The 22,985-nt window shown below is 47.3% G+C and overlaps 1 protein-coding gene across 1 annotated transcript; it reads right to left on the bottom strand.

Annotated features, from left to right (window-relative positions):
• Nucleotides 1-1,908: 1,908 nt before the first annotated feature.
• snta1 (syntrophin, alpha 1) lies at nt 1,909-21,984 on the bottom strand. The gene is given in 8 exon segments (NM_001079216.1): nt 1,909-2,786; nt 4,288-4,475; nt 5,209-5,405; nt 7,219-7,349; nt 7,459-7,645; nt 8,678-8,861; nt 16,766-16,951; nt 21,686-21,984. Coding segments are annotated over 8 exon segments (1,422 nt in total). The 5' UTR covers nt 21,942-21,984; the 3' UTR covers nt 1,909-2,693.
• Nucleotides 21,985-22,985: the final 1,001 nt, after the last annotated feature.

Below are 22,985 nucleotides of genomic sequence, written 5' to 3'. Positions count from 1 at the left end.
AATGTTTATATCTAATTATTTCAGTTCAGTACCCTTGTGCTTGTTGATTAACATAGTATTTTTGTGCTGGGGGGGGCTATTTAAAGACATTTCCACACAGCTTCCTTCACAGTATCCCAAGAGCAATGTAGTGGCACTGCCTCCCAGAATACCTTGCAGGATACATGTTGTGCCAATATAATGCCAATCTACTGATGTCAGCCATTTCATGGGGGGGGTTCACTTGTTAATTGCTTCTGTAGTTGTCAAAGTGCTTTGACTGCCTTTTTCTTTCCATCCAAGACAGCTACCTATAGGCAAAAGGCAGGTCCCCTTACCCACCCAGAGCTGGGCCAAGAATTACTAGTGCCCAAGAAAAGGACATCAGTTGCCTGGCAACCCGCTTGCCATTCCAGGAACATTAAAGGCAACCAGTAGGGATGGGGGCAGGCTCAGTGCAGTGGCTGCAAAGGCTAATACATATACAGGTATAGGACCCATTATCCAGAATACAGAATAGGCCAAGGGTATTCCGGATAAGGGGTCTTTCCGTAATTTGGATCTCCATACCTTAAGTCTACTAAAGAATCAATAAAACATTAATTAAGCCCACTAGGATTGTTTTGCATCAAATAAGATTTATTTATATCTTAGTTGGGATCAATTACAAGGTACTGTTTTATTTCTACAGAGAAAAAGGTAATCAGTTATAAAATTCTGAATTTTTTTATTAAAATGGAGTCTATGGGAGACGAGCTTTCCGTAATGCGGAGCTTTCTGGATAACGGGTTTCCGGATAAGGGATCCCATACCTGTATATATATTTGGATCAACTTTACCCAAGGCATATGCCTCTTATACTTAAGGTGGCCATACACGAGGCGATTTCGCTCGTTGTGCGATGAACGATTATATCGACAAACGATCGTATGGCGATCGAGTTACCATATGATATGCCATCCACGGGCAACGATAATTCGGGAAAGATTTCGTCACATCATTATCGTAAAATACGTACGATCGTACATCTACGTACGATCGAATGTCGTTGACTTCCGCTGCTGGCAATCGTGACATGCGCAGAGAACAATCGTTGAAAGACTAATGTCTGACACTCACACCAACTGGCAGATTTTATCGTTAAACGACCAAAATTTTTAAACCTGGCCGATCGATTTTGGGGACGATAATGTCGGCTCGTTTAGTGGGCCGACGATCGTTCGTACACCACCAACTATACGATAACTTAACGATAGCATCGGATTGTTCGGGAATCGGTCGTTTGTAAGTAAAAAATCGGTCCGTGTATGGCCACCTTTACCCATAGTTTTGCCCCTGCGCACGTGCCTAGGGCTGCAACTTCAGGTGTGTTGGATCCTCAGGTGTATGCACAGCACAATACAGTTTTATATAAAAACAAATGCACTTTTTTTTTTATAAACACCCCCAGCCCACTGCTGGACACTTACAGCCCAATGCTGGAACTAGAGGCGGGAAAACAGTGCAACAGGAAGGGTGAAGATGGAAGAGAACTGTCTGAACCAAGCTGTGAGGGAGGTACCATGTGAATCCAGCAGGGGGCGGTGGGGAGCCATTGAACAATGTGGGGGAACAGATGGTCAAGCAGGGCACCGGGCCAAGTAGTATTGCCTTTGGTGCCAATAGGACTTGGGCCAGTTCTGTTTGCAGTTAAATTAGGCAACAGAGTGGTTGGGCATGACCCAATCAGGGCTGCTCCTGCCAGAAAGCAGTGAGTGGCCGACAAAAAGCTGCCTCTATTACTAGGACAGGGGCCTTCCTTCCACTGCTCAACCATAAAAGGCTGAACTTGACACCTCTGCAATGTAATTATATATATATGTATATATATCTATATACACACATGGTTGTGATTCATCCCATATGAATATATATCGTTACAAAAAGAACTTTTGCTCAGACACTTTATTGTTTATTGTACACCTCCAAAGGGCAAGTAAACACCTCCGTTTCTTTCCAAACAATCAGGATCATGAAACGTCCTCCCATATATATATATCTATATCCACACGCTAAATACTTTGTAAAATAATAGGTTCAAGTCCAGAATAAACCCCCCCAAATGCCCTTATTCTAATGCAGCTTAAAAAGTTGTGCCGGGTAGCTTAATTTCAATAATTAATAAAACTAGATACATATCTGCCTCTATGATCATTTATGAATATATATTAATATATTTATACAAACGCCCTAACCTGTGCTCCGAAGGGGAAACAATTAGACCAAATTGATAACTGATTGTAGAGCGGTTGTGCTGCTGTATAACAACATGGCGTGGAGCAGATATTGGGCATTTAAAGGCACAGTACTTTTGTTTTTCCCCAAAAACCCACTGTATATCAGAGAGACTGACCTGGATTCTCCCTGAAGCCATGGCATTAAACCTTTAAAAAAGAAATATATATATATATAAGGCACTATAATTCATGGTTAGGGAATCGGCAGTTTACAAAGAATAAAGACGAGAGGCTTCACATTTCCTTGCCATTAACTGTATCCAGACATAGTGAAATAGAAGTGGTTAATTCTGGCCATTTATGGTGTGTAAATACAAATATTATTTGTGTGACATTTTGGAAAGCTGTCCACTTTGGACTAACTCTCCAGCACCCCCTAGGGTTGGTTTTGGTTAGCGCTCGGCCGTGAGGTCCAAGATTGCCGCCACTTTCAGCGTTCTAGGTGAATAGGCCCAGTCGGGACACTTTGGCCGACAGGAAGGAGTGAATGATGAAGACAATGGTTTTTGGACAGGAGTGCAGGTCGAGTTGCTAGAAAAGAGTAGAAGTGTCAGTTAGTAAATAGATTCTGGAAGCCATATGCATGAATGTGGTCTGTATGTGTTTGACATGAGGGAGGAAACCCACACAGACACAGGGAGTATATATATCAAGGCCATGCTGCAATGCTAACTACAGTGCCACCTTACTTATGGAGTAGCACTCCATGCATTAGGCCACAGTCCATATCGGGGTTGCGGGTGGGACCTAGTACTGCCCACTTCAAAGCTGGCTAAAAGATATTAGAAAAAACCTTGCAATCCTAGGCTGACCTTCCATGTTGGGCCCCTAATGGACACAGGTCACAGTTGTGTATTTTGGTGAATTGCTGGCATTTAGAATTACTTGTCATCTGCCAGAGGTCTATGCCAGCTCCCCCTTGTGGGACCCCATTTCCACAAAATAGCTCTCCCTCCAAGCCGTGGTTGGGCAGCAGTCAGTGCTGGATTTCTGTTTAGGGCGCCCAGAGGCCGTCCCCATTCTCCGCCCCCCCCCTTAGAATCATTCGCATCCTTTGAGCTCACATATGGAGCACCTCAGTGCGGCTGGGCAGTATGCCATCCCTAAATTTATGCCTCCCTAGGCCCGGGCCTTGCCACAAATCTGGGCCTGGCAGCAGTTGTTACTGGCCTGACAGTTATAGGGGTTGTTCACCTTCAATATAACTTTTTAGTATATTATAGAATGACCAATTCTTAGGAACTTTTCAATTGGTCTTCATTATTTGTTTTTTTTATAGTTTTGGAATTATTTACCTTCTCTTTCTGACCCTTTCAAGCTTCCAATGGGGTCACTGACCCAGACAGCCTATAAACTATTGCTCTAAAAGCAATAATTTTATTGTTATTGTCATTTTATTATTGCTTATCTTTCTATTCAGGTTAAAAAACTACAAATAATTAAAAAATGAAGACCAAGTTCAACAATCCATTAAAAGGGCATCTAGGAGTACCACTATTAAGGGACATCTATCTTAGGAAATTTACTTGCCCTACTGAAGGTGCAGCCCAATAGACCCCGTGCTCTGGTTGGTGGAAACAGTACTATTATGCCCACTATGCCACCTACAATGGGTAGGAGACACACATGTACATAATGAGCTCATTGTGTGTAAGCAGATGAAGCCCAAACATGGCTGCCCACACTGGGAGCTCCTTTCCAACATGGATGACAAAGAGCTAGTTACAAGCATTGTATGGAGAGAATAGTATTGTTTCCCCCAACCAGAGAGTGGGCTTTATCAGTCCGTACCTTAGGTGTGGAACAGGTGTCCTTAAAGCGAAGCTATCAGACAATCATTTGCCTGTGATTGATATGAACTACTTGCTGTGGGCAGGGCAGATTCACTAAACTACCCCAGGCCCCCACAGGTAACATGTCTTGGGGGCCCCACCAAAATGGCCCCACGATTGATAATGCTGGCCCTGAAAGAGAATAATGAATAGTGACGGGTAGAGTTACATTTTCATACCGAAGACCATTGAGTACTTACAAGTTCTGCCTCGGGGTTGCCGAATTCCAGATAGAGAATTCTGACACCATCATCAGACGACATACGGAGCTTCTCGAATGGCTGGTGGAAGTGTATCACCTTGTTAAGGCCGGGTTCCTCCGTGAAGAGAGTGAAACCTTGATCAATGTGTATAGACAGGGCACACTCGTTCCCACCCCATGTACATGCTGCAGGGAGAGAAGAGATGTGTGTTTAGGCAGGAAATAACTTCTCCATCATATAACATATATATATAAAATATATTTGGGTGAGCAGACCCCACAACTGCTCAGTAAAGGCCAGTAAGTACCACAGACAGGATAATAAAGGGATGTTGGCCACTACGTGTGAGCATTGTGTAAAGGAAGGGGGCGATATTTAGTTTTTTTTTTTTATGCTGGGGGCCTAGGGCTATGAAACAACAACATACAGCTTTTCAGTCTGAAAAATACTCCCTAGAACATGTATGAGCTGTCAGAAGGGGCTGTTGTGTGTGCCATCAGCCTTAGGCAGTCAGACTGAAAAAACCCGGTGGGCCCTGGCCCTAGTGGGCCCCGGCGGCCCAGATCCGATCCCCCCCAGGGCACTCCCGCGATCCACAGTCTCCCTCCCCCGACGCGCCGCAGGAAAGTTTCTTTTAGAAGTGCTCAGGGGAGGGGGTCGGAGGGTGTTGGGGGCCTCGGCAGGGGTGAAGGTGGCAGGGACCATTGGGGCGGTGTAGGGGCCACTGAGGCAGAAGCCCCAGTTTGCCCTGCACCCCCCTAGTCCAATCCTGGCCTTAGGATTAATATAATACAAACCTCACATTTCCACCAATCAGACAATTGCTTATTATAAAGCTGATTATGAGGCAATGTGATGATTGGTCAGTATGGGTTACTATACCTTGTGACACTGCAATTTCTAGCCCTTTACTCTCACCTGTGGTCACCTCCTTTATGAGTTCTGCTGCACTATGGCAGCCGTCCACCAGTACCCGTGTCCAGGTTGCCAGTTCCCTCTGCGTCTCCACGCTGAACAGGTGAGTCTCCACCCCTTTCTGGGTACCAGAACGCAAAGCAAATGCCAGCTCTGTGTCGTAGAGAGGAGAGCTCTTTGAGGGCCCAGAGTGTACCAACCTGTAGAGAAGGGGGAAGACGTCAAATGGTACCTCAAGAAAGCACTAGATAAAGCAGAGCATTTAGCTAAAGTCCATAGAGAGAAGTACAAATGGCTGCTTTTTAGGGAATGTCCTTCCACTGTAATAGGAGGACACCAAATAGACTCCTGTAGATAATCTTTAAAAGCACCCAGCAAAGAAAATGATATGAAGAGTATGAACTGCCCTATCTGTTAGTTATATATATTCTATATTCAAGGTAAAGTTATTTATTCTAACAATTCATTCATTCTTACAATATTATTGCAACGTGCTGCATAACTTACTGCCACCATTTTATTGCAGTTCATGGATTTTACCATGAGATGGCAGTATAACTCTTTGAAAGCAAAATCTGTGTTTCTGATAAGCAGAGAAATGTGCAGCCTTTCCTTGCCTGGCCCAGGAATGGTGCAATAGCTTATGGTATCTCTCTGTACCTTGGTGGAGTAGTTCTTATTCAGTGACCCAGATCACTTGTGCTAATCGTGCTTCTATTTGTTTTGCTGCAATGACTGACTAGTAAAACAGCGGCAGGTGTAATCCAGCAGAAAGTTGTATTGACATTGAGTGGATTGATAGACTAGCCCAAGAACTTTATCTAAGATACTAGTATGTCAAGGGGGAAGCACACATACCCATAATGCCAAATAAACATGGGGCGGCTGTTCCTGCTGAGTTGTTCTTAGTACAGGGGAATCCCTATGCTGCCATAGTTTTATGGTATCTCTCTGTACAGGCTATGAGCAAACTTAGGGGGCTGTTCCTGCTGAATTGTTCTTAGTACAGGGGAATCCCTATGCTGCTATAGTTTTATGGTATCTCTCTCTGTACAGGCTATGAGCAAACTTAGGGGGCTGTTCCTGCTGAATTGTTCTTAGTACAGGGGAATCCCTATGCTGCTATAGTTTTATGGTATCTCTCTCTGTACAGGCTATGAGCAAACTTAGGGGGCTGTTCCTGCTGAATTGTTCTTAGTACAGGGGAATCCCTATGCTGCTATAGTTTTATGGTATCTCTCTCTGTACAGGCTATGAGCAAACTTAGGGGGCTGTTCCTGCTGAATTGTGCTTAGTACAGGGGAATCCCTATGCTGCCATAGTTTTATGGTATCTCTCTCTGTACAGGCTATGAGCAAACTTAGGGGGCTGTTCCTGCTGAATTGTGCTTAGTACAGGGGAATCCCTATGCTGCCATAGTTTTATGGTATCTCTCTGTACAGGCTATGAGCAAACTTAGGGCTGTTCCTGCTGAATTGTGCTTAGTACAGGGGAATCCCTATGTGCCATAGTTTTATGGTATCTCTCTGTACAGGCTGTGAGCAAACTTAGGGGGCTGTTCCTGCTGAATTGTGCTTAGTACAGGGCAATCCCTATGTGCCATAGTTTTATGGTATCTCTCTGTACAGGCTATGAGCAAACTTAGGGGGCTGTTCCTGCTGAATTGTGCTTAGTACAGGGGAATCCCTATGTGCCATAGTTTTATGGTATTTCTCTGTACCGACTATGAGCAAACTTAGGGGGCTGTTCCTGCTGAATTGTGCTTAGTACAGGGGAATCCCTATGTGCCATAGTTTTATGGTATTTCTCTGTACAGGCTATGAGCAAACTTAGGGGGCTGTTCCTGCTGAATTGTGTTATAGTACAGGGGAATCCCTATATTCTTTCACTACAAGATATTAATTTAAATTCTTCAGGAGGTCCTTATTATCCCTATACCATTAGTTCCCCTAGTGCTGTGACCATTCAGGCTTTGTGTTGTAGGTGACCTTAACCCTTTAATCCCTGACTTACCTGGTGGCAATGAGTGGGTGACAATAAGCAGGCTTGCTGAAGCCCTCCCTGGAGTGCGGGAGGCTGTTGTACAGCAGGAGATCCTTCTCTGTGAGTAGGGCCAGTAGATTGCGCTTTCCATCCTGGGGGAGCTGAGGGTTAATAGAGTAGAGCGTTAGAGTGCCACATACACAGGGCTCTGTCTCTTTAGCTGTATATGAGGTGGCACTCTCTTTGCCCACGCCTGGCATAGCCGCATACCTGCTCAGTGAGCCAGCCCATCTGTTTGATGTCTTTGCCCAATAGCTGCTTCACATCCTCCCGCACACGGGGCGCCAGGGCGCTGGCATTGGTGTGGATGGCATTAAACCAGGACTGGGCTGTACCTTCATCCTTTGCCCGAAAGAACAGCACATCCCTTCCGTCTGCTGAGCAGATCTCGAGGTACCTAGAGAGTCAGACAGCCACATAGCGTCAACTGATGCCCCCTGTTGTGCCAGTAACCTAGAACTGCCTGTGCCCTCCATTTACAACCCATTTGTTTTTGTCACACCCGGGCCAGGGCTATCTGCAAAATAATCTAAGTTTAGTCACCCTGAGCCTTTCTTTAACCCCACACATCTAACTGAAGGCACTGCTTGAAATAGATTCAGAGGATGGCATTAACCCCAGACATGCCAGTAAGATTACTGCAACTGATGGATTCAGAGGATGGCAATAACCCCAGACATGTCAGTAAGATTACTGCAGAAGATGGAGTCAAAGGGATGTATTAACCCCAGACACGCCAGTAAAATTACTGCAACTGATGGATTCAGAGGATGGCAATAACCCCAGACATGCTAGTAAGATTACTGCAGAAGATGGAGTCAAAGGATATATTATCCCCAGGCATGCCAGTAAGATTACTGCAACTGATGAATTCAGAGGATGGCATTAACCCCAGACATGCCAGTAAGATTACAGCAGAAGATGGAGTCAAATGATGTATTAAACCCAAACACACCAGTAACATTACTGCAGAAGATGGAGTCAGAAGAGTGCATTAATCCCAGGCATGCCAGTAAGATTACTGAAAAATATGGATTTAGAGGACTGCAGTAACTACAGGCATGCCAGTGAGGTCACTGCAGAAAACAGAATGAGAGCACTGCATTAACCCCAGAGATGCCAGTAATAATACTGCAGAAAATTGATAGAGAATTGCATTAACTCCAGACATGCCATGCTGAAAATGATTCAATGAACATTGCATTATCCCTTGGGGCCTCATACAATTAAATCAATTAAACAAATGGGGACCTACAACTGTCACCCAATTCTGAAATGATGGCTCCCATCTTCTTCTAATTACCCTCCCAAATGATCGCTTTCTCTCGCCTCCTTTTTTTCCCTTGTTCTCCCTTTAGTCGCAATATCTCTAATACAAACTTCCACCCTTATAAAAGCATAAATACGTAATACCACCCCCCTCTCTCACCTGGGCTCGGTGTCCGTTGGTAGGAATCTCCGGGATACGTAGCACATCTTCAGCGGAATGCTCTTTCCATCTTTGTATTCCTTGGGTGGGAGCGCGGGGGACCCCCTCTTCTGTAAAGGGGCAGCAGGTGAACCACTCGGGGGAGAGCCCTTGAAATACGGTGAGATTTCCTTCATGTACTTTACTAAAAACACAGAGGGGTATAATTAATCAGGTGATCCTAAATATTAGTCAGAGACCTAAGTTACCTCGGTAGTTCTACTACTATGTAAAAAATGAACAGTAGTGCTACTTTCCCTTTAAATGGCTGTGTTTTTGCCAGTAAAACAATTCAAGTCACAAGTCAGCCAAGTGCAGTCACATCATTAAACCATTCACAGCTCAATAGGCAGAAGTGTTTCCTCACTCTGGATTAGCTCTGGGCTGGGGCTACAGGGAGATACATTCCAGGCAGGGTAGAAAGAAAAGGTTAACCCTTTCACACACTCCACGTCTGTGTTCTTTAAATATATAACATTAGTACACTTTGGGCCTAGGGGGGACTGAGCCCATAAACATGGCACTGCCATTAGTACACTTTGGGCCTAGGGGGGACTGAGCCCATAAACATGGCACTGCCATTAGTACACTTTGGGCCTAGGGGGGACTGAGCCCATAAACATGGCACTGCCATTAGTACACTTTGGGCCTAGGGGGGACTGAGCCCATAAACATGGCACTGCCATTAGTACACTTTGGGCCTAGGGGGGGGACTGAGCCCATAAACATGGCACTGCCATTAGTACACTTTGGGCCTAGGGGGGACTGAGCCCATAAACATGGCACTGCCATTAGTACACTTTGGGCCTAGGGGGGACTGAGCCCATAAACATGGCACTGCCATTAGTACACTTTGGGCCTAGGGGGGGGACTGAGCCCATAAACATGGCACTGCCATTAGTACACTTTGGGCCTAGGGGGGACTGAGCCCATAAACATGGCACTGCCATTAGTACACTTTGGGCCTAGGGGGGACTGAGCCCATAAACATGGCACTGCCATTAGTACACTTTGGGCCTAGGGGGGGGACTGAGCCCATAAACATGGCACTGCCATTAGTACACTTTGGGCCTAGGGGGGACTGAGCCCATAAACATGGCACTGCCATTAGTACACTTTGGGCCTAGGGGGGACTGAGCCCATAAACATGGCACTGCCATTAGTACACTTTGGGCCTAGGGGGGACTGAGCCCATAAACATGGCACTGCCATTAGTACACTTTGGGCCTAGGGGGGACTGAGCCCATAAACATGGCACTGCCATTAGTACACTTTGGGCCTAGGGGGGACTGAGCCCATAAACATGGCACTGCCATTAGTACACTTTGGGCCTAGGGGGGGGACTGAGCCCATAAACATGGCACTGCCATTAGTACACTTTGGGCCTAGGGGGGACTGAGCCCATAAACATGGCACTGCCATTAGTACACTTTGGGCCTAGGGGGGACTGAGCCCATAAACATGGCACTGCCATTAGTACACTTTGGGCCTAGGGGGGACTGAGCCCATAAACATGGCACTGCCATTAGTACACTTTGGGCCTAGGGGGACCGAGCCCATAAACATGGCACTGCTATTAGTACACTTTGGGCCTAGGGGGGACTGAGCCCATAAACATGTCACTGCCATTAGTACACTTTGGGCCTAGGAGGGACCGAGCCCATAAACATGGCACTGCCATTAGTACACTTTGGGCCTAGGGGGGACCGAGCCCATAAACATGGCACTGCCATTAGTACACTTTGGGCCTAGGGGGACCGAGCCCATAAACATGGCACTGCCATTAGTACACTTTGGGCCTAGGGGGACCGAGCCCATAAACATGGCACTGCCATTAGTACACTTTGGGCCTAGGGGGGACCGAGCCCATAAACATGTCACTGCCATTAGTACACTTTGGGCCTAGGAGGGACTGAGCCCATAAACATGGCACTGCCATTAGTACACTTTGGGCCTAGGGGGGACTGAGCCCATAAACATGGCACTGCCATTAGTACACTTTGGGCCTAGGGGGGGGACCGAGCCCATAAACATGGCACTGCCATTAGTACACTTTGGGCCTAGGGGGGACTGAGCCCATAAACATGGCACTGCCATTAGTACACTTTGGGCCTAGGGGGGACTGAGCCCATAAACATGGCACTGCCATTAGTACACTTTGGGCCTAGGGGGGACTGAGCCCATAAACATGGCACTGCCATTAGTACACTTTGGGCCTAGGGGGGACCGAGCCCATAAACATGGCACTGCCATTAGTACACTTTGGGCCTAGGGGGGACCGAGCCCATAAACATGGCACTGCCATTAGTACACTTTGGGCCTAGGGGGGACCGAGCCCATAAACATGGCACTGCCATTAGTACACTTTGGGCCTAGGGGGGGCCGAGCCCATAAACATGGCACTGCCATTAGTACACTTTGGGCCTAGGGGGGGCCGAGCCCATAAACATGGCACTGCCATTAGTACACTTTGGGCCTAGGGGGGACTGAGCCCATAAACATGGCACTGCCATTAGTACACTTTGGGCCTAGGGGGGACTGAGCCCATAAACATGGCACTGCCATTAGTACACTTTGGGCCTAGGGGGGACTGAGCCCATAAACATGGCACTGCCATTAGTACACTTTGGGCCTAGGGGGGACTGAGCCCATAAACATGGCACTGCCATTAGTACACTTTGGGCCTAGGGGGGACTGAGCCCATACAAACCTTTTAAACAGGTCTGAATGGTTTAATCTTGATGGCCTTTCTATTTTTTGGCTCCAGCCCACCATGTAACGATACAGAACTGAATGGAAAGGCAGCAGCAGTGGGAAAGATTTCTGGAATTCTTCAAGAACAGGAATAAACTAAAATGCAGCGTGGGAATTTACAAGGAAAACAAAGACAGCTGGAGAAACAGAAGTATTTTAGTATAAAGGCAGCGAACCAGTGGCTGCTGACAGGTAGTATTTACCATGAGAAATGAGCACTGATAGCACAGAGGAACCATGAGCCTAATTATCTGCCAGTCATAGGTTCTAATCTCACACAGGGCACCTAGAGTCACTTACACTACAACATCATGCACCCTGCCCCCCTTATGCAGTTGCAAGGTCTGCTTTCTCTATAGCTACTCCCCTGATCAATTACTTGTCGGAGATACAATATTTTTGACCAAAGCTGAGCATACATATTCTGCTGGAAAAGGTGCCAAAGGAGTGGATCTTTACCTAATCTGGCCACCAAATTGTAGTGATAAGGGGCCCAAATTGGAGTGATAAGGGGCCCAAATTGGAGTGATAAGGGGCCCAAGTTGGAGTGATAAGGGGCCCAAATTGGAGTGATAAGGAGCCTAAATTGGAGTGATAAGGGGCCCAAATTGGAGTGATAAGGGGCCTAAATTGGAGTGATAAGGGGCCTAAATTGGAGTGATAAGGGGCCTAAATTGGAGTGATAAGGGGCCCAAATTGGAGTGATAAGGGGCCTAAATTGGAGTGATAAGGGGCCTAAATTGGAGTGATAAGGGGCCTAAATTGGAGTGATAAGGGGCCTAAATTGGAGTGATAAGGGGCCTAAATTGAAGTGATAAGGGGCCTAAATTGAAGTGATAAGGGGCCCAAATTGGAGTGATAAGGGGCCCAAATTGGAGTGATAAGGGGCCCAAATTGAAGTGATAAGGGGCCCAAATTAAAGTGATAAGGGGCCCAAATTGGAATGATAAAGGGCCCAAATTGGAGTGATAAGGGGCCTAAATTGGAGTGATAAGGAGCCTAAATTGGAGTGATAAGGGGCTCAAATTGGAGTGATAAGGGGCCCAAATTGGAGTGATAAAGGGCCCAAATTGGAGTGATAAGGGGCCCAAATTGGAGTGATAAAGGGGCCCAAATTGAAGTGATAAGGGGCCCAAATTGAAGTGATAAGGGGCTCAAATTGGAGTGATAAGGGGCCCAAATTGGAGTGATAAAGGGCCCAAATTGGAGTGATAAGGGGCCTAAATTGGAGTGATAAGGAGCCTAAATTGGAGTGATAAGGGGCTCAAATCGGAGTGATAAGGGGCCCAAATTGGAGTGATAAAGGGGCCCAAATTGAAGTGATAAGGGGCCCAAATTGAAGTGATAAGGGGCCCAAATTGAAGTGATAAGGGGCATATGAAGACCCATCAGAATTAAAAATTAACAGAAAAACAGGGTATATATTACATTTAAGATAAAAACCCAAAGAAGGAGAACCCACCCATTAGCTAGGTCCGGTTTATACAACTCCAGAATCATTGTACCCAAACACCGTGGCCTATTTAAATCAGAGGGAAAGAATGCGCAGCTGCTAAGTGAAGAATCTTTTCGAGCCTGGTGTATCTAGGCCAGAAAATAAGATTTTCCATGAATGATGATTTTCTGTTGTCTCTCTGGGACATAGCCGTAGCTGATTCATGGGTTTTATGGGTAATTTGGGCGCTGTGTTGCTGTGTATAGGCATTGCTAATGTGTGATAAAACATACGTGGGTTTGGTGCTGGAAACTATGCTTAGAAAGCAGGCAGGAGTGACCGGTGGCTCTGGTAAATGCCAAACAAGTCCGGCAAGAAGACAGTATGGCAGCACTTACATAAGATACATAGAGGAGGAATGTTGTATGCCCAAGATGCTCCTCATACTGTACTAAGTAAGGAGAAATAAATCCTATTTATAAAGTGGGTATATTTTACCACTGACTATCTGCGCGTATGCAGGGCTAACAGCCGCTCAGATCCTGCCCTTCAGCTGTCAGTGCTTCTTTAGTTCTGCCCTGCGGGGGGGGGGGGGGATAGGAGAGACCCCCGGGTACAGGCTGGCACTGATCCATTACTATGAAGTTACAGTGGAAGAGTGTGTGTCTGGGTCCCTGTGGGAAGGTTATGTACTGTATGTACCCGTCACTGAGAATATATACGTCATGTGCCCCATAGGGCTGTACCACCATCACCCCCATATTTCCCTTTTTAATATTAATATTTGAATCAGTGCTTGGCATTTTTCCATTGCTATATATTATATATCTGTTTTTTTTATAAATATATCTATTTAATATCATTGTAGTATTGTTTGCTTTACCATGCTAAGCTTTCTTATATGGATCATGGCCCCCTTTGGTCCCTAATAGGGTTAAACAGGTGGTATAGCTGCCAGCTAGGCAATATGTCTATGCGTTAGTGTAATGCTACTGGGTCTGTGGTAACAATAACAGCCCTGCTCTGTGGGCTCACAAAGTACATACTGTCCCAGCCCTTTGATTCTGAGTCTGGGACACAACCCAACAGCTGTAACATGGCCAGGAGCTCACTAAAGGGATTCCCTTTCCCGCCCACCCTTCCTGCCTCCTTCCATGAAGCCACGGGTCTAGCTTTAAACTCCAGGCCCATTTTAGTGCCCCCTTCTTGTGTTGAGCTGGTATTTCCTCTCTCAGTACAAACTCTGCCATTTTAACTTTCCCTTTTGCAAATGTCCCTCATCCCACCTGCCCTGAATCCCTAGTGATGGCTGCCTCACAATGCAGCACGGAATTCTGGGTAACAAAATGGAGGCACCATCTCTGTGAAGTAAAAGGAAAGGCTGTTTAAAAGAGGTCGAATGGGAAATACATAATTTATGGGAAGTGGTTTGAGAGCAGCACAGCAATTGTATAGTAACAGTGAGGTAAACCGCAGTGTAAGGCATCTGGCTTCCAGGAAAAGATATTAATTGGATGCTCTAGGAATAGTCAGTACTATGTGCGGCCTGCTGAGTCTGATAGCTGGGATGGCAATGGGACAGATTCCACTATGGAAGGTTATGCTGATGGTACAATAGGCAATAGGGTGACTTAGTGCCAGCCTCCCCCCCAGCTGTCTAGTGGTATAACTGAAGCCTTATTGGCCCTGGTGCAACATTTGCTGTCCCAGTATGCAGTACCACAGGACCCAGTACAATTGCAGCCTCTGCCCCCTGACAGTTATGCCACCGAAGCTGTTTCTTTTTGTTTATGATCAGGACCAGTCTATTTACCCCCAGCTGTCCTTTTCTGTACCTGTTTAAGACCACTCTACCTGCTTTTCCCTTTCCATAGCTGTTTAGTACCAGTCTATTTACACCCAATTGTCTCTTTCTGCTTCTTTCTGTTCCTGATTAGTAGCAATCTATACCCCAGCTGTCTTTTCCTGCTTTGCACCCTTTCAAACCCTGCTTTGTCTTTCTTTTTAAAACCAGTCTATCTGCCAAGCTGTCTCTTTCTGTTCCTGCATAGTGCCAGTCAATCTGCCAAGCTGTCTCTTTTCATTCCTGCTTAGTAACAGCCTATCTACTGCCTATTTCTGATTCTGCTATGTACCAGTTTCACCCAGCTGTCTCTTTCTATTCCTACTTAGCACCAGTCTGCCCCCAGCCGTCTCTTCCTTTTCCTGCTTAGTACAGGTCTCTCCCTCCAGCTGTCTCTTTCTGTTACTTCTCTAAATCAGCCCAACCCTCCACTCTCATGTGCTTCTCACGTGTATCACTCTTTACACCATTTTCTCCTCGTCTCCCTTGTTTGTATCCCATCCCTCTTCCGTTTCTCTCTTTTCATCAGCTCAGCACCAGTCTCCCCTCTCCCCAGACAGGTTCCTACCACCCGCCACATCATTATTAATTTTCTTCTCAGAAATACTAGAGAGAGAATACTCAACCTTGTCCCAATGCAAATCCTATTTTCTCACTCTGAAGCCTTGTTGTTCTTCTGCCCTGTACCCACTATGCTTCACATTTTAACCTCTATAATAAAATTATTTTGCTGTTAGTTAGATTTTTGCCCAAGTGAGCAGCCATTAATGCTGAGCAGGTTTGGTCATTTCTTTCTGCATTTCAGGTCTATAACATTAAAGTAGGATTGAGCAGGTATTCATAAAATGTTTAAACTCTAAAGCAATAATGTTTTATTATTGTACTAGATACATAAAAGGGGGTTTAGCTTGTAGCCCTACACCTGTTGTCTAGCCTGTGACCACCCAGCTGTTATTTTCCAACAGGTACAGGACCCTCCAACACCCCTGATTTATTATTTCCTCTCTAGATGTGGCTTAACCTTCAACCAAAACTCATAATGGGTTTACATCGGTTATTAGTAAATGGATCCCACAGTGTCAGATTGGAAATTGGCCGGTGTAAGTACAAAATAAGCACTTTCACTCCGTGTCTCTGCTCCCCTTGCAGTGATGCCTCCCACGTTCCCCTCCCAGATTCCCTGGAATGTGCACAGTCCCCTCAACAGCTGTGCGGGAACCATGAAAAGCAGGAAAAAATTCTTGTTCAACAGAAGAAATGGGGAAGAGTTAAACTGAAGCAGTATGTTTATCTATACACTGGCACCCAATAACTAGTAACTAACCCAAATGTTATTCTGTAACTGGCACAGCCGTTCTTATAACTCTGTCTCACAGTGCTAATTATACCCACTTCATATAGATTCGACTGGAAGCCCAGTCTGTACCTATAACTCCTCCTATTACTCCATATACCCCTCCCTATAACTCCTCCTATTGCTCCATATACCCCTCCCTATAACTCCTCCTATTGCTCCATATACCCCTCCCTATAACTCCTCCTATTGCTCAATATACCCCTCCCTATAACTCCTCCTATTGCTCCATATACCCCTCCCTATAATTCCTTCTACTGCTCCATATACCCCTCCCTATAACTCCTCCTATTGCTCCATATACCCCTCCCTATAACTCCTCTTATTGCTCCATATACCCCTCCCTATAACTCCTCCTATTGCTCCATATACCCCTCCCTATACCTCCTCATATTGCTCTATATAACCCTCCCTATAACTCCTCCTATTGCTCCATATACCCCTCCCTATAACTCCTCCTATTGCTCCATATACCCCTCCCTATAACTCCTCCTATTGCTCCATATACCCCTCCCTATACCTCCTCATATTGCTCCATATAAACCTCCCTATAACTCCTCCTATTGCTCCATATACCCCTCCCTATAACTCCTCCTATTGCTCCATATACCCCTCCCTATAACTCCTCATATTGCTCCATATAAACCTCCCTTTATTACTCACCTTCCAGCACCACCTCCTTTCCAGTCTTCTTCAGAGCCTGCACAGCATCATCATGAGTAGCCTCTGACAGGTCTACCCCATTAACAGACAGGATTGCATCCCCCACATATAATGACCCTGTCAAGTCAGCAGCCAGGCCTTTGAAAATCTTGGAGATGAGGATGGGCATCTTGTTCTCCCGGCCACCTTGTAAACAAAAAGATGTCGATTAATCTATTGGTATGGAACTGTTCCTTCAATACATAACTTAAACTAGAGGAAAAAAATCATCCAATCCTAGATAAATGGTATGGCAGTGACACGTTGCACCCCAATACACGTAAGGCGTGTATACAGGCAATGGCTACTCCTTGGGCCATACTCTATGGAGAGTGCAATGCAATGGGGCACAAAGCAGCCTGTACTTTATGCCAGTTGCATGTTGGCTAATGTTACATACTGAAGTTCTGATTGAGTTTTCATTTACATGTATAGAAGCATCTGCAAAAAATAATATTCCTTTTCCAGTCACACTTTCATCTGTTTCTAATTCTGCATTTCTAAAATGTAAGAAACAGACATTTTCAGATGACTCCACAAACTCCAGGGAAATAGCAGCCCAGTTCAACCTTTGCCAAAGAATTTATTTTCTCTGTAATACTCTAGCCTAAAGCGTAAATGGTCTTAAAGGGCTACTGTACCCTTATTTGTTTTAATGCTGAATTGTGCTTAGTACAGGGGAATATCTATACAGGAACTGAGCCCATAAACATGGCACTGCCATTAGTACACTTTGGGCCTAGGGGGGACTGAGCCCATAAACATGGCACTGCCATTAGTACACTTTGGGCCTAGGGGGGACTGAGCCCATAAACATGGCACTGCCATTAGTACACTTTGGGCCTAGGGGGGACTGAGCCCATAAACATGGCACTGCCATTAGTACACTTTGGGCCTAGGGGGGACTGAGCCCATAAACATGGCACTGCCATTAGTACACTTTGGGCCTAGGGGGGACCGAGCCCATAAACATGGCACTGCCATTAGTACACTTTGGGCCTAGGGGGGACTGAGCCCATAAACATGTCACTGCCATTAGTACACTTTGGGCCTAGGGGGGACTGAGCCCATAAACATGGCACTGCCATTAGTACACTTTGGGCCTAGGGGGGACTGAGCCCATAAACATGGCACTGCCATTAGTACACTTTGGGCCTAGGGGGGACTGAGCCCATAAACATGGCACTGCCATTAGTACACTTTGGGCCTAGGGGGGACTGAGCCCATAAACATGGCACTGCCATTAGTACACTTTGGGCCTAGGGGGGACTGAGCCCATAAACATGACACTGCAATTAGTACACTTTGGGCCTAGGGGGGACTGAGCCCATAAACATGGCACTGCCATTAGTACACTTTGGGCCTAGGGGGGGCTGAGCCCATAAACATGGCACTGCTATTAGTACACTTTGGGCCTAGGGGGGACTGAGCCCATAAACATGTCACTGCCGTTAGAAAAGTTTGGACCTAAAGCTTGCTATGCAAACCAGTAGATCTGTGCCTGATTTGGCCACCATCCCAACAATGTGACCCTAAATAGCGCCTCAGGGGACCTGCTGGGAGAGAACGGTATCAATATGCCAATGCAGTCATCACCTGATTTTTTAACCAGCTGATCTGCAGGCAGATATTGGTTGGGCAGGTTTTCATTCACCATTCACAGGCCAATACATTTTTCCTGCAACTCTCTGCCCCAGGATACTGTGAGTCCTTGATCATTTCCTACAAGCGGCTGACCCTTTAGAAAGACAGCAACAGGCTTCAGCTAAATCTGACATGCAAGCCGCTGCTATTTTAGGATTAGCAGTTATGTGACAGAGTAAGGCTGAGTGAGCAGCCCGCCACAAACGGAGTCCGGACCCTCCATTTTTCCAACAAAAACATTCAGCGTTCAGACTTTGCCTATAATGCCAATGCAATAAAACCAGAACAAAATTAATTTCAAGCTTAACTTCCCCTTTAAAAGTCTTAAGAAGTTCCAAAATGCAAGATTCCTATAATATTCTGGTACATGAATATACACTATATCATGTCCCTTAAATTTCCCACGCTCCTTTGTGCTGCAGGGAGAGTAGGTGTTGGGGGGCAGGGAGGAAAGGCAGTCCCGGCAGTGTCCCCCCTCCCAAACAAACCAATATAACAGCATGGGACATTCCTCAGCCAATAAGAGAGAGGGAGATGTTCTATTTTAATGCCTGCAAGTATTTTGTCCCTTGGAACTGAGGCAGTGACCCCTATGTCCCTCTTACTGTTTCCTAAAGCCTTTAGTTGCAATCACGTTGCCCTGTTTGTGACGGGGGGAGCCCAGAGTGATTCTGATTGTGTGAGAAGTTTGGTTGCAGTCTGACAGAACTGGGAACTTGGGGCCCCATTTAGCAGATCAGAAGCCATTTTCCCAGGAGCCTCCTCTTCCTGCTGCTGTGGGGCCTATGAGATAAGCCGCACTGTGATTGTGGCTGGACACTTGCCTCACTGGGCAGGAATGTGGCGCAGTTGTTGGTGTGTGAGTGTTTAGGTGCCTATCAGTTTACTAGTGCCGCAGTGTGTTTGGCTCTGGGTGTGTGTGTGGGCAAGCCAAGGGGGGAGAGTAAGGCTAGGGGAGCCCAGGACAAAATATTCTGTGTGGGTCCAATTAGGTATAATACAACCTGAAGCCCTTCAGCTCTTACTGCAAGTTCCAGCCTCCCCCCTATAAACATGTTGCAATAGCTAGAGTTGGAGGCTGGCCAGATAGAAAGTGCTACTGACACATGGGGGCAAACTATGCCAGCGTCACTATTTCAGCCCAGTGGTAACGCAACTCTACAAAGGCAGGAAAGGGCAGCCATGAATGAGAGTGACAGGGGGCACTGATGTACAGACGCAGGGCTGGGGCACTGCCAGCAACAGTCACGGGACATATAGGGCAATAATTGGCACCATCATTTACATGTAAGCTGGATAGGGAGTTGGGCACCGAGGCAAGGGGCATTGGCTTAGTCAGAAAGAGGCACAGTTTGGCACAAATAATGAGAGATGGGCATATTAAGCTGGCAGGCATTAATAGCATAGTGAGAGTTGGGCATGAAATCCCAAGGGAACTGAGGTAGTAGCTTTGGCACTGCCAGAGAGACACATTATTATGGCACAATGAGGTGAGGGCACAGTGAGAGGTCTGAATAATAATAAGAGTGACAGGAATGCCAAGTTAGAGTTATACACAACAACATGGTAGGCTGGGATGCCGCCTTGAGATTTGGCATGCACACTAGAATGAGGTGGATAGAAATGCCACACAGAGCTGGGCAACATAATGAGCACTGGTTGGCACAAAATGACAGGCTTAACCATAATGAAGGTGGGTGCATTTCTTGGGTACTGAGGGAAATCTAGGCACTATAATAGGGGCAATAAGTGATGCCACAGTGAAAGCAGAACACTGAACTGGGCTACTTAGTAATGCCAAAGTAAAATGTGGGCACAGTATCGGGGTATTAGCCAGAAATGCCCTAGAAAAAGGTGGGCAGGGAGTTTATTGTACCAAAGTAGTGAGTAATGCCAGTATGAAAGCTGGGCACTGTAGCACTGCACTGGGAGGGTTAATACTGCCGGAGGGAAAGTTGGGCACTGCATACTTTGTAATTGTGCCCTGGACACTATTTTGGGCTAATGTCAGTGTGGAAGCTGGGCGCTATAGCAGGGTACAATGGTCAAATGCCCTACACAGAGCTGGACCATGGTTGTTATGCCACTGTGGAACTTGGCACTATCATAGAGTACTAAGTAGGAATGCCCTCAACTGGGCACTACATTAGTTAATATTAACAGTGCTGGGCACTATAGCAGGGTAGTTAGTAATGCCAGTAGGAAAGCAGGGCATAGTAGCAGGGCACTGGAATGCCATACCGTTAGGGGGCTAGTTAGTAGTCATTGTAAGATTGGTTACTGGTGAGGAATTCCCAGGAGAAGGAGAGGGGGGCACAGTCAGTTAATGCCTGTGTAGGACTTGGCATGATAGCAGGGTAGTTAGTAAAGCCAGTGGGCACCATAGCAGGGAGTTAGTAAAGCCAGTGGGCACCATAGCAGGGAGTTAGTAAAGCCAGTGGGCACCATAGCAGGGAGTAAGTAAAGCCAGTGGGCACCATAGCAGGGAGTTAGTAATGCCAGTGGGCACCATAGCAGGGAGTTAGTAAAGCCAGTGGGCACCATAGCAGGGAGTTAGTAAAGCCAGTGGGCACCATAGCAGGGAGTTAGTAATGCCAGTGGGCACCATAGCAGGGAGTTAGTAAAGCCAGTGGGCACCATAGCAGGGAGTTAGTAAAGCCAGTGGGCACCATAGCAGGGAGTTAGTAATGCCAGTGGGCACCATAGCAGGGAGTTAGTAAAGCCAGTGGGCACCATAGCAGGGAGTTAGTAAGCCAGTGGGCACCATAGCAGGGAGTTAGTAATGCCAGTGGGCACCATAGCAGGGAGTTAGTAAAGCCAGTGGGCACCATAGCAGGGAGTTAGTAAAGCCAGTGGGCACCATAGCAGGGAGTTAGTAATGCCAGTGGGCACCATAGCAGGGAGTTAGTAAAGCCAGTGGGCACCATAGCAGGGAGTTAGTAAAGCCAGTGGGCACCATAGCAGGGAGTTAGTAATGCCAGTGGGCACCATAGCAGGGAGTTAGTAATGCCAGTGGGCACCATAGCAGGGAGTTAGTAATGCCAGTGGGCACCATAGCAGGGAGTTAGTAATGCCAGTGGGCACCATAGCAGGGAGTTAGTAATGCCAGTGGGCACCATAGCAGGGAGTTAGTAATGCCAGTGGGCACCATAGCAGGGAGTTAGTAATGCCAGTGGGCACCATAGCAGGGAGTTAGCCCAGGAGAGAAGGAAGGTGGGCTCCGAGCAGGGTACTTACCCTTGATGCTGACCCCCAGCCCCCCCGCATCCTGCTTGAGCACCCTGACAGTCCGGCGCAGGTTAATGAGAGACTCCGGGACCCCCCCCGCCGGCTCCGCGCCGTTCAGCGCCTTCTCCTCCGCTGCCCCGGGCTCCGGCTCCGGGGTGAAAGTCACAGTCTCCTCTCCGAGCAGCAGCAGTACCCGCACCCAGCGCTCCCCGGGACAGCGCAGCTCCAGCAGCCCGCTCCGGTGAGCCGTGCCCGGGGAAGCCATGGCCAGAGTGCCCGGACAGGGATAGAGGGAGGGGAGGGAGGGGGAGTGAGAGCGCCTCCCCGGGCTGGGGCTGCACATGTGGGACCGCCCTGCCCAGTCCTGTGCCCACTAAGTGCCACTCTGCCTCCCCTCACTCAGTCCTGTGCCCACTAAGTGCCACTCTGCCTCCCCTCACTCAGTCCTGTGCCCACTAAGTGCCACTCTGCCTCCCCTCACCCAGTCCTGTGCCCACTAAGTGCCACTCTGCCTCCCCTCACCCAGTCCTGTGCCCACTAAGTGCCACTCTGCCTCCCCTCACCCAGTCCTGTGCCCACTAAGTGCCACTCTGCCTCCCCTCACCCAGTCCTGTGCCCACTAAGTGCCACTCTGCCTCCCCTCACCCAGTCCTGTGCCCACTAAGTGCCACTCTGCCTCCCCTCACCCAGTCCTGTGCCCACTAAGTGCCACTCTGCCTCCCCTCACTCAGTCCTGTGCCCACTAAGTGCCACTCTGCATCCCCTCACCCAGTCCTGTGCCCACTAAATGCCACTCTGCCTCCCCTCACCCAGTCCTGTGCCCACTAAATACATCCCGTCATACTGCCCGACATACGGTGCCAACCTGTGCCCTCCTGTACCTGCTGTATAATGTCAGTACTGCCCACTACTCCCTGCCTACCTCAACACTCTGCCCACTACTCCCTGCCTACCTCAACACTCTGCCCACTACTCCCTGCCTACCTCAATACTCTGCCCACTACTCCCTGCCTACCTCTATATTCTGCCCACTACTCCCTGCCTACTTCAATACTCTGCCCACTACTCCCTGCCTCTATATTCTGCCCACTACTCCCTGCCTACCTCAACACTCTGCCCACTACTCCTGCCTCTATATTCTGCCCACTACTCCCTGCCTACCTCTATATTCTGCCCACTACTCCCTGCCTACCTCTATATTCTGCCCACTACTCCCTGCCTCTAAATTCTGCCCACTACTCCCTGCCTACCTCTATATTCTGCCCACTACTCCTGCCTACCTCTATATTCTGCCCACTACTCCCTGCCT

This window comes from Xenopus tropicalis, chromosome 10 (assembly GCF_000004195.4).
Source record: "Xenopus tropicalis strain Nigerian chromosome 10, UCB_Xtro_10.0, whole genome shotgun sequence".
NCBI lineage: Eukaryota > Metazoa > Chordata > Amphibia > Anura > Pipidae > Xenopus > Xenopus tropicalis.
This window is presented reverse-complemented; position numbering and strand designations above follow the sequence as displayed.